An 11942-nucleotide genomic window follows, 5' to 3' on the forward strand; every position below is an offset into this window, starting at 1 on the left:
ATTGGATCTGTGGGTTTTGAAACATTGTCTACATCGATTGTTCATTTGTGGTACTCTGCAAGTTGCTTCTGTGTTACAAAGTACTGCTGGCTTAGCTTTCACTATAGGACGGCCCTGCTCATTCACATGCTTAACCATGGTATCATGTCTGAGACTGACCCAGTTTCAGAATCTTTGATAGTTGCCACTATTACTAGTTGCTGTCAACATCATATCATTTATATCGATGACAGCATTGCTTGATCCTACTGCCTTGTTTGGGCTTGAGTGGCTGAGTGCGTCCGGTCGACGTCACGCTGCGCCATGGTGTTTCAGCTGGTCACCACAAACGGGCTGCGAACCAAGTGCTTTCCATCAGACCATGTAATGGAGCCAGACATGGCGCCCTTCTTGGCCGCCGCGTCGTGCCCGCCGGAGAAGGTCACCTGGAAGGCCAGCTTCTTCGCGCTCTTCGTGAACTCGAGCTTGGTCGGGGTGACCTTGACGTTGAGGCCGGCCGGCGCACTGACGGCGACGGTGTAGGTGGCGGCCTCCTGCGCGCCGACGTTGGTGACGGCGCGGGTCACCGTCCGGCTGCCACCCTTGCCGCCGAGCCCCGACACGGCAATCGACGGGTAGTTGAGATCGGAGATGAGCGCCGCGCTGGCGTTGGCCGCGCAGGCGAACCCGTCGGGGAGGGAGGCGGCGATGAGCTTGATCTTGGGCGCGTCGTAGCCGTAGTTGCAGAGGAAGTGGAGGTAGTCGTCTTCCCCGGCCTCGTACACCAACCCCGGGTCCAGCGCCGCCGTCGGGTGCACCTGCCCGGCGCCGTAGTCGTACGGCGTCGCCGGCGACCCGGAGTCCGTCGTCATCGGAGCACGGTCGTTGTTCAGCTGGGTTGCTGTGCCGCCGGCGGATCGATCGGGCATACATGAGACTCTGTTCTTCGTTGACGGCCATTTCAGAATTTCAGGTTCGGAGATGAAGATTGTTGTTACCTGTGGTCATGATGGCCGACCGGATCGCGGCGGGGCTCCACGTGGGGTTCCACGCCTTGACGGTGGCGGCGGCGCCGGCGACGTGGGGGCACGCCATGGACGTCCCGGAGACGAGCTTGAACTGCGAGGCCGCCTTCTGACCCGCCGGGAGCGACGACGACGACGTCGGGATCCACGACGCCAGGATGTTGACCCCCGGAGCCGCGACGTCCGGCTTGAGCACGTTCCCGGTCTGCGCCGACGGGCCCCGCGACGAGAAGTAGGCCACCACGGGCGCCGGCTTGTACTCCGTCACGGTGGCCGTCGGCGTGATCGTGGCCACCGGTTGGCTTCAATTTCGTTACGGATCGGAAGAGGGTTTGGGCATAAGTGAGGTGTCTTTCTTCGCTTTTGGAGATTACTAGATGAGACCATCGGTGCACTGGCTACCTACCTGGCGGAGGCGATGTACTTGTGGATGGCCGCGGCGGCGGCGGAGGTGACCTCGGTCACCGGGAAGTCGAGGTAGGTGGTGGCCACCGACCTCTCGGCGTCGTTAACGAAGATGGCCCCCACCGCCCCGGCGCTCTGCAGCTCGTCCGCCTTCACCACCTTCGACGTGTCGCCCTCCGAGTGGTTGCACAGCACGATCTTCCCTTGGACCTTGCCGCTGTCCAGCGTGCCGGGCTCACAGTGGCTACAGGAGGATGATCATGGCGTCACAAAGCTTTGCAGAGAGCTGTTAATGTTCAGGATTTTGATCAACATGTACACATACCTAGCTGACTCAGCATCAGAAACTGAGCTCTCCTTTGCTGCTGCTCCATCGATCAATGGATACTTGGGGGATTTATCCAAGTTCGAGAAGTTTATGGCTCCACCCTACATACATATTTATGAATTTATATATAATTATATATATGCATATATGATCCGAGGTTGATGAGACTGAGAAATGATAGCAGCAACTTCACGTACTCTGACCGCGCTGTTGTTCCCACCCAGCACGACGTCGGACTCGAAGTCGCGGTCGATGGTCGTGGCGGCGACCGTGAGGATCCACGGCGCCGCGTTCACGACGGTGGCGGCGGCCGGCCCGGAGTTGCCGGCGGAGCACACGACGGTGACCCCTTTCGCCACGGCGTGGAACGAGCCGATGGCGATGGGGTCCGACGTGAAGTCCGGGCGGAAGTAAGGGGACGCGCCGAGGGAGACGGAGAGCACGTCGACGCCGTCGGCGACGGCGTCGTCGAACCCGGCGAGGATGGCCGACCCCGAGCACCCCTCCTCCGAGCAGACGCGGTACATGGCGACCCTCGACGACGCGGAGCCGCCCTTGGCGGTCCCGGCGGCGAGGCCGTAGTACGAGGCGCCGGCGACCGCGTTCCCCGCCGCCGTGGACGACGTGTGCGTGCCGTGGCCGACGTCGTCCCGCGGCGAGCCGCCGCCGCTCTGGGAAGGGCCCCTCACGTCGCTCTCGTTGTAGTACCTCGCTCCGATCAGCTTCCTGTTGCAGTTGGAGGAGTTGAAGTCGTCCCCGGCCATGCAGACGCCCTTCCAGCGGCCGGGCACGGGCCCGAATCCGGCGTCGTTGAAGCTGGGCGACTCCGGCCAGATGCCGGAGTCGAGGAGCCCGATGATGGTGTCCGGGGACGACGACGAGGGGTCGGCGGCGGCGGCGGCGGGCTTGTGGGCTCCACGACGACGGGCGGCGGCGTCGATCTTGACGGCCGCCTGCTGGAGGAAGTCCCATGACCTGGTGGTGTGGAGGTGGTACACGGGGTCGGCGAACACGGAGACGACGCCGGGCTTCCGGCGGAGCGCGGCGGCCTCGACCTCGGAGAGCCGCGCCGCGAACCCGGAGAAGCCGTGCTTGTACTGCCGCACCACCACGCTGCCCGCCCTCCGTCCCCTGATCGATGAAGGAAACCACGCGCGCAAAATGAACAAGCTAAATTTTGGATAATATACAATTCACTGTACTAATTACTTTGTAATTGCCCCTCGCCCCTCAACGTTCCTCCGCCACCCTGCTCTCGCCATCATCCGCGGTCAAGCCTGCCACCCCCACCCTCATCCTTCTAATCCCAGAATAACCCCAAGAAGCCCTCCCTGGGACCCTAAACCTTAGCGCACGTCATGCGTACAAGTTGTCAGAAACCCGTTAGCATCGTACCCATGATGATGTGATGATGATGTGAAGTGAATTAAGCATGTGTTTAGTTCCTGGGACGGGATGGGACATGATGGCACGAGACGACACCACGTTGAAGGATGTTTGGCTGGAGGGACTCACGAGACAATAGGGTACGGGGACGTGCGTGTACGTAGGTTCAGAATAGAGGTAGGAACGCAATATTCCTGTGGAGACTGTGACGACGTACGGACGGACCGACCGACCTCTTGAGCACCGTGCTGACGAGGCGCAGGTGGCTCTCCTGGAGGAGGTTCGGGGAGGCGCGCTGCGGCACGGCACCCATGTACACGATGTACACCTGGTTGCCCCCGTCGCCGGCGGCGGCGGCGGCCAACGACGAGGCGATGAGGCAGCAGAGCAGCAACCAAGTGGCCATCCTCCGATCCGGCGAGCGAGCGAGCGATCAGATCACTCGAGTCGTGCGTGGCGTGCGTCGCCGTCGCTGCAGTGCACGAGGCTCTTGCTTGCCACGAGCCCACGAGTTGCGTTTGCGTCTCGATATATAAGCGCCGGGTGTGCCTGGGTGGGCGCGTGGTTTGTACTGCAGGCTCTGTGCGGCTGTGGTTGCTCGAGATCGAGGCCGCCGTGTGCTGCCCGCGGTGGTGGTGCGGGCACTAACTAGCGGAGCGCACGTACGCGTGCCCCGCCCCCGCGTATGTACGCCAGTATTGTGGGGTGGTGGAGCAGTGCGCTAGTGCTCGCTCTAGTGATCGACCTTATCAACGACCCGAAGTGGCACCAGTGCTAGCCTAGGCCACGCACCATCTCTGTGTTAAGTGGCTGAGGCTGGCTATAAGCTATGTAGTAGCATTAATTGTATCTTCCTTTGTGCATGCTTGGTCACGAATAGATCATGGACAAAATAGTTTAGTCTTCACCTTTTAGCCCTTGTTTACTTGGTTAAATTGGAAGGTGCCAAATTACTGTAGCAACATTGTAGCGTTTCGTTTGTATTTGTGAATTATTGTCCAAACATTGACTGATTAGGCTCAAAAGATTCGTCTCGCAAAGTACAACAAAACTGTGCAATTAGTTTTTAATTTCATCTACATTTAGTACTCCATACATGTACCGCAAGTTTGATGTGATGGGGAATCTTCTTTTTGCATAGTGTCAAAGTTGGGAGTTAGGAGTGAAGTAAACAAGGGGTTAGACTCAGTAGGGTAGTGATGGGCTAGCTAGGCAAACTCTAACCTGGGCTTATTTCGACCAGGTTAAATCAATGCAAATTGCTCGTGTTTTCGTGTTTGGTTAGGTGGCTAAAGATAGCCTGATTTGTTATGCTTATGTTTAGTTGGCTGCACAATGTGATAAGATTACCCTGTATTTCCTGTATTTCCTATAGGTGGCACGGACTCATCATGCCAAACGAGCATCGCAGGCGCGCAGCAGCAGCAATTTCCCAGTCGAGCACCGCAACGTCGGTCTCGCTCGCCATCTTGCCTTCACCTCCCTGTCGCTCGTCGTCGCGTCGAACCTCGCGAGGAGAAGGAGCTCCTGAACTCCTCGGTGACCATGCAGTCCTCGAGATTGAGGGGATATCGTCTCCTTCGGCCACGGCGTGGGGGAGGCGGCATTGGGCAGCTGCTCTTCTATCGGCCGTACTAGCAGCAGCAGCATCTGACGCGGAACCGCCGCTGCGTGTGGTGTCATCGACCTCAAAGCGGGTGTGGCTGTTCAGGATGAACCTTGACTGCACCGGCTCCGAGGAGAGCGGTGGCGGGAGGACGGCGCTGCCCACGACGCAGATGCCGCTGTAGTTGCCATCGCCGCCGTCATCATCCTCCTCTTCCTCCAGAAAAGCGAGGTGGCGGGGTGGGAGGTAGGAACGGGGGAGGCCGGCAGCGGCGGGGATGGGAGGTGAGTGGATGCATAGCACATAGCTAAATGAAGCCTGGCTTCGTGGATGCGACCGCCGCTCACATTTCCAGCTAGCCAGGCCAAGAGGACCATGATGCATAAGTTAGGCCTGGCTAGGGGGCTTATGCAGCCAACCTAACATGCCTAAATTGTATAACCGAAGTCTCGTTAGGACTTATACAGTCTACCAATTACTACCGCTTATCATCAATTCAAACATCGATTCAAAAAATTTGAACTAGAGATTTATATCACTGGTCGGGGGTGAGAATTTATTACCTCAGTTTCAGCAGTTTCAAAGAGAGATAGCCGAGAAGGATGACCATGATATGTATTGAAATGTTTGTCAATGTTAGTTTTTTGTCATCTTGTTCAAAAAATCATATAAGTATAGTTTATTTCGTTTATAGCTTACTTTATCATTAAATATCTTTTAAGCATGACTAATCTTTTCATATATCTACAATAAACTTTTGAATAAGAAGAATGATAAAATGTTGCGAGAATAAAAAACAATGGTAACAAATATTTCGAATCAGATGGAGTATTTAAAGACCATACAGGAGGTGACGACAGCGAGGGTTGCAGGGCACGCTGGAGTCGAAGAAGAAGTCTGCATTGGAGACAATGGCACTGAGGAGGAGAGATGCAGAGTATGGTGACGCGAAGATGACGTGAGAGTCCTTAAAGCTAGGAGACGAAGTGGATAAAAAGAGAGGGTGAGAAGGAAGTAAGGTCGTGGGCTGAAATATGCACCGCCGTTTGATGAATCGAAATCCAACCGCCACCAAAATTGACTGGTACGCCAGCAAAACGCATACCAAGAGACGACAAGGAAGGCACTAGCCTGCGTACGTGCTAGTGAGGTGGGTGCTTCAGATTACTGATCATCGATCCCGTGCAGATCGAAACGAAAAGGCCGGCCGGTGGCCACCTAGAGATAGAGCAACAAAAAAAGAAAAGAAAAACTCAGCAATACACGATCGCTCGTGGAGTCGTGGTTCTTGGTAGGCACTGCCTACGTGCGTGCCTGCCATTTTGGAGCTAGAGTCATGCAATTCATTCACGCGTATCGCCGGTGTGACCGAGGCGGCCCGGCCCCACACAATCCAAAAATAAAACTGTTTTAGGGTCACAGTGGGGAAGGCACAGGGCACAGGGCCCTCGTCCGGGTTGGGTCGTGGCGGGCACGCACGCGCGTTTGGGTTTGGCCCTTGTTCACTTCCCACAAAACTCCCAACTTTAACACTATGCAAAAAAAAGATTCCCCATTACATCAAACTTGCGGTACATGCATGGAGTACTAAATGTAGACGAAATCAAAAACTATTTGCACAGTTTTGTTGTACTTTACGAGATGAATCTTTTGAGCCTAATTAGTCAATATTTGGACAATAATTCACAAATACAAACGAAACGCTACAGCGTTGCTACAGTAATTTGGCACCTCCCAAATTCGCGAAGTAAACAAGGGCTTGGTTTGGCCAATTTTATCTCATCCCGCCCACCACACCGCCGCTTCACTATCTGACACATGTCAACTGTTCATAAGTACGGTAGCTGGGCCTGCCGTGGCCACCTCACTCAACATTCCCAGAGAGCAAGAAAAGAACAGGGTGAAGTCAAGAAGAGGCATCGTAGTCTCTTGTTCTCACAATTAACTTGACTACAAACTCACATTGGATGGCATTTTTCAAGCTGAGTTATATTTTTAGGATGGCGCCTGTCTAAGTAATCCTTTCTTAGTGAATTTCACACACAACATCAAGTTCTTCAGGCAGGTATGCATATGCTAAGATAGTTCAAACATATACAGCTAGTTTTTCTTTGTACACTCTATGCACGACCGCACGTATCGCCATTGCGTCAACTCTGTATAGTACAAATATCTACATTTGATCAAGATATACATAGAGACTAGCATATACCAAACAAACATCACTACACAATTGTCACCCGATTCAAAGTCTCTTGCTTTGTACAATTGTACTGTAGATGTAGATCAAGCACCAGGGGCCCTCCATCCTGCTAGTGAAATCTAGGAATATCCAAGTAGTTAGTATTATCTTATACACAGAAGTGGCAATGTATGTCCTACTCGATCTTACGAACTTTCCCAAACACTTTAGTTGTTTTCCGCTGTAGGTTTGATTCTTAAAGGAGTACCCATATAACTGTGAAGTCAATAGCATGGTACTCCCTCCGTTCCAAATTGTAAGTTATTCTAAGAATCTTGGAGAGTGAAAGTATCTCAAGTTTGACCAAATTTATATGATAATATAATAACATTTATGATGTCAACTAAGTATCATTAGATTCTTTATCAATTATATTTTCATAGTATATCTATTTGATGTCATAAATCTTTATATTTTTCTCTATAATTTTGGTCAAACTTGAGATGCTTTGACTTCTCCAAGATTCTTGGAATGACTTACAATTTGGGACGGAGGGAGTACTAATTTGTACCGTTGATGAGTGAAGGCTCGTAGAAGAGTGACTCACCTAAACCACATCCACCTTATGCCTCTGCCAGTTCTGGGAGTGTAATCAACCGGGATGCGGAGTCATACTCCAACTCAGTGCCGCAGCTGATGCACAAGCATAGCAATAAACACTTCTCAGAATATAAACTCAAAACACAGACGGAACTTGATTTTAACAATTGAAGGCATACTTTGCACATTTCACATTGTTTTTTGCACCACCACTAGGCACTGACAATATAGTCCCGAAGAAGGAAAGGTTTTCATTTCCACAATTTGGACATGGGCCCTGAAAAAGGAATAATAATCATCTGTGTTCTCCAGTTAACCATACAATAATGTATTTACAACAAAAAGGAAAATACCTTCAAAATCAGAAAGTCTTTCACAATGGCATTAGTGATTGCCTGGGCTATCCAAAATATTAAAGGCAGTGCAGCGAACCATGTGAAGATGAAACTGAAAGGCTCTGGCAACTGCATAAATCAGAAAAATGTAGTTACAAATAATAAAGTTCCATGGATGGCACTAATGGCAACTGTTAGAAAATTAAGAACCTAAAGTATACTGAGAACAAAGATGGACTTTCAAAAGTAGCATGCATGAGAAAAAGAATGTCATTTATTGTTATCAGAACTATCAAGTACAAGTCTGGTGCAATACAAGAAATTCAAAGGAAAGTCCTAGTTGTATTCGACAATAAGTGGGTCTCAGAAAGCTCATCTAACCAGAAACCAATTGAGCCATTGAATTATTTCTATTCCTTTTTGACTTTAGTCTATCATTTATTGATGAAAATAAAAAAGAACAAATGATAAAATCAGAATAAATTGGTTGCATGCATTCATCAGCCGATCCGATTGCCTAGCATGAATGTTTTGAACAGTTTGGCAAAGCCAGCGTGTTTAGCACTAGACTCAGTCCTAGCTGCTCACTTTATGCAGGACAAATATAATGTCATAGGAGGTAAATTTTTAATATAAGAGATTATTTTCCGTGATATAGAGATGACATGCTACTATATTTCCAAAAGGGTACACATAATAGTCAGACACCCCTGGTAATCTTGGCAGCAGCTCACGCCCACTGGACTGCAACACCCAGTTTTAAACTTCCAACTCAAGAGAAATAAATTTCAGTATATTAAAAAATTTTATCAAGGATAATGAAATGTGATCACATCATTCCTTAATTATTGTCCAGAAGCCTAAACTAATGTTCTTTTAGTAGGGATTAGGATTGATTCGAGTTTATACTAACAAAAAGCACATTCAAATAGCACTTGTATGCAATTGTTGTAACATCATCAATAAGAAACATACAGTAGAACTTCAATTTGCAATACTTACCTCAAGAAGATATGTGATCTCAAATCCCGTCAAATCATCCAAGAAGAAGAATCTGTCAAGAAGAACAATGCATTATACACCTAATAAAGGTAGTGGTCCTTGCTAAACCAATAGCAATATTTGGCCGCAGTGTAATATGAACGTTTGAAATCAGGAAGAATTCAAACAGTGCTCTTTTCATCCATGTCATGTCAGAATATTTCCATTTAATACTCACAGTGTTAGAGCTACGACTGCTGCTGGAACATTTAGCAGGAACATCTTGAAGTAATCAACAGTCAAGTCACTGTAGACCTGCACATAATTCCATAATGGGTCAGGATTCTTAAAATGAACAAACTCAAATTACTGCCCAAATAATTGACAATGGGGCCTAATGGACATATCTAGTCTGAAGAATTTTACACACTATAATGTAAACTCATCTGATTTACACACTATAACTGTAGACCTGCACATAATTCCATAATGGGTCAGGATTCTTAAAATGAACAAACTCAAATTACTGCCCAAATCATTGACAATGGGGCCTAATGGACATATCTAGTCTGAAGAATTTTACACACTATAATGTAAACTCATCTGAGTTGATTTTGTGATACTGTTTGTTAAATTTCCTGGTTTGTTTACTTGGTACAAGAGATCTACAAGATAATGTTTCCCAGCATTGACTTGATGGTATGGACTTAAGATCAGAGAAGCTTCACCCATTACACTAGAAAATTTAATAGCGACAGACAACGTTTCCTTCAACCCACTACCACTAATAATGTTCAGTTACAGTTCACATGGTATATATGCTGAGCGCTATGCCAGGGCGTCAGGCGATTGATCACTTAAGGAAGTCTAGACAACAATGTTGCAAAAATGTTTGGTGACAAAAGCTGATGAAAGGACTGGTCCTGATGTTCCAATAGGTAAGGATAACTATGTTGAAGCATGGCCTCATCACAAGCCTCAGTATATAGGGAAAAGATTGATAGAACTATGCTTTCCTTTCCCATGTGTGCTGTCATGAAGTAGAATAACTGGCAAGACAATACATTGAATGATTATTACATACCTTTCGACTCCGTAGGCTGCATCTTGGACCTTCCTGTACAATGTTGCTTCCTTCTTTCTACAGAGGATTTGTCAAGAAATTATCAAGAAAACGACAGATTTAGAATATCACATTGCTGTGCTTATGGTGCATTAGTTGATAGGTGAAATTCATCTCTAAGCTTCTCATGGTTCCAAAGTCCAAAGTGAAATACTAGACCTGAAGCCAAATAGCACCCAAATGTCATAAAACTAGTGGCCCAGGCAACAAGGAAAATGGAACCCCACTAAACAAATCAATAATCGACCTATCTTATGTGCACTGACCTGTGGAGGCAAACTTTCAGTGCACCACAGTGCTCGTTAATCGTTACATGATTCAACTGCGACCATGCCATACTTTCAAGGCAATCACGGATGGAGGTTTAGTAATAAGCTATTTGCTTAATGCCACTAGACCTTTGATTTTGAATTGGTAATAACTTGCTAAATTGTTTGAGCTTCATTCTCTCTATACCACACTCACATAGATGAGAGGAGCTGGTGATTCACAAGCATATAAAATTCATGGCCAAACTCTACTTTGTTTGAGACATGAAATTGGCAGAGAACAAACACAAATGAAAAAAAAAATTACAGCATGTACATGTTTGCTCTTCTTCATTATATCACCACTCTTTGCCAATTTCATACCTTGGAAACAGAGTCAACTTCAATCTTAGAATTTTTCATGCTTGTACATAATCGCCTCCTGTATATGCATGAGTTCTTTTTTTCTTTAGATTTTTTCGAAACAGGTAAACATGGCTTTAAGTTGGGTCACAGTTCCACCGAATGGCTTTCTTCCATCAAATATGTTTCCCTGCTTGCTTTTTAGTTATTCTAGTCATAATCTTAAGAAAAAGAGGCCAAACTAACAGAACCATCCTTAGTAAAGGAGAAAAATTGATCGCTAAGAACTAAGAATTGCAGTGAACCCTTTCAATTTTTCAGATGGCATGTCACTACAACTACACTAACAAATTAAGAGATTCGTAGGATAACTAGTTCTAACCTTTAATTTCAACTTTAGCTCATCGAATTCAGCATCCGTCATGATGGGGTTTCCAGACACATATGCCATGGAGGCTTCCAAAAGCCTTTGCTCATCTGGGCCTAACCAAAAGCAAAAGGGACATTGATTAGGAATTACCTTGAGTCCTTGACCAAATCACTTCCATGCGTCAGATACAAACAAAATCAGGATGGGCCTACGAAAGTCGAAAACACACTTACTTAGCATGACAACGCTGCTCCCTTCCCACATGAGCTCCTCCTTGAGGTTATCGAACTCCTCGTTGGACATGACCGCCTTCCTCTCGTAGTAGAACGCCTAAACACCAGGAGCAGCAAATAGCTCGATTCAATTCAGTTCACCGCCAAGTATACGTGAAGTAGAAACGCGCAGATCAAGGCGAGGAGAAAGGGGGCGCGCACGTGCCTGCATCGCCTGGAGGAACTCCTGCTCCATCTCCCCGATGGTCTTCTTCTGCTTGCGGTCGATGCTGCAGTATTGGAGCACGTTGCTGTCCACAACCTCGTCTTCCTCCTGCTGCTGCACCGGGACCTGCGCCTCGCCCTCGGAGGAGGCGCGAATCCGCCACCGGCCGCGGCGGGCGCGCGGCTGCGGCTGCGCGGGCCCCGCCGCCGCCGCCGCCGCCCCGACGCGGCACCTCGGGGAGGTGGACGCCGCGGCGGCGCGGGCGGGCGAGCGGCGGAGCGCCGGCGGCGGGGGCAGGGGCGCCGGGAGGCGGCACGGCAGCAGGGAGAGCCGCGCGTCGGAGGCCATGGCGCGCGCGGGCGGCGGGGCGGGGCGTGTCAGAGAGGACGCGAGGAGGAAGCGTGCGCGGGAGATACTTTTTGGTTTTGTGTGGCGCGGAAGGGTGGCGATCGCCAAGCGATAAGGCAGGCGGTGGCACGTGGCATGGTGACGCGTGGTGTAGGTTGCGGGGAGGCCTGATATTTTTTTTCCCCGCGACGCGGCGACGACGCTCATATTCTCCGTCACGAATTT

General features: G+C 49.4%; 2 protein-coding genes across 2 annotated transcripts; both read right to left on the bottom strand.

Annotated features, from left to right (window-relative positions):
• Positions 1-14: 14 nt before the first annotated feature.
• On the bottom strand, positions 15-3638 carry LOC101776807 (CO(2)-response secreted protease). The gene is made up of 6 exons (XM_004955952.2): positions 3357-3638; positions 1935-2868; positions 1735-1838; positions 1411-1653; positions 978-1306; positions 15-880 (listed from the first exon to the last, which is right to left on the bottom strand). Exons 1-6 carry the CDS (start codon positions 3527-3529, stop codon positions 312-314), a joined length of 2352 nt encoding a protein of 783 aa, XP_004956009.1. The 5' UTR covers positions 3530-3638; the 3' UTR covers positions 15-311.
• A 3103-nt stretch (positions 3639-6741) lies between these two features.
• On the bottom strand, positions 6742-11740 carry LOC101777218 (PGR5-like protein 1B, chloroplastic). The gene is made up of 10 exons (XM_022824465.1): positions 11370-11740; positions 11165-11261; positions 10944-11044; positions 9912-9968; positions 9066-9142; positions 8849-8900; positions 7865-7975; positions 7691-7788; positions 7519-7604; positions 6742-7051 (listed from the first exon to the last, which is right to left on the bottom strand). The coding sequence occupies exons 1-9, from the start codon at positions 11715-11717 to the stop codon at positions 7535-7537; spliced, it is 1011 nt and encodes a 336-aa protein (XP_022680200.1). The 5' UTR covers positions 11718-11740; the 3' UTR covers positions 6742-7051; positions 7519-7534.
• Positions 11741-11942: the final 202 nt, after the last annotated feature.

Source organism: Setaria italica, chromosome II (genome assembly GCF_000263155.2).
Source record: "Setaria italica strain Yugu1 chromosome II, Setaria_italica_v2.0, whole genome shotgun sequence".
Classification (NCBI taxonomy): Eukaryota; Viridiplantae; Streptophyta; class Magnoliopsida; order Poales; family Poaceae; genus Setaria; species Setaria italica.

What these genes read in the sequence shown, in the direction of transcription:
- LOC101776807 (XM_004955952.2), bottom strand. Translation starts at nt 3,529, where the DNA reads ATGGCCACTTGGTTGCTGCTCTGCTGCCTCATCGCCTCGTCGTTGGCC. An exon ending in TCTGATGCTGAGTCAGCTAG is followed by an intron (nt 1,654 to 1,734) that starts GTATGTGTACAT and finishes ATCCTCCTGTAG; the next exon opens with CCACTGTGAGCCCGGCACGC. An exon ending in GTCGGCCATCATGACCACAG is followed by an intron (nt 881 to 977) that starts GTAACAACAATC and finishes CCGGCGGCACAG; the next exon opens with CAACCCAGCTGAACAACGAC.
- LOC101777218 (XM_022824465.1), bottom strand. Translation starts at nt 11,717, where the DNA reads ATGGCCTCCGACGCGCGGCTCTCCCTGCTGCCGTGCCGCCTCCCGGCG. An exon ending in GCAGTCGTAGCTCTAACACT is followed by an intron (nt 8,901 to 9,065) that starts GTGAGTATTAAA and finishes TCTTCTTGACAG; the next exon opens with ATTCTTCTTCTTGGATGATT. An exon ending in AGATCACATATCTTCTTGAG is followed by an intron (nt 7,976 to 8,848) that starts GTAAGTATTGCA and finishes TGATTTATGCAG; the next exon opens with TTGCCAGAGCCTTTCAGTTT.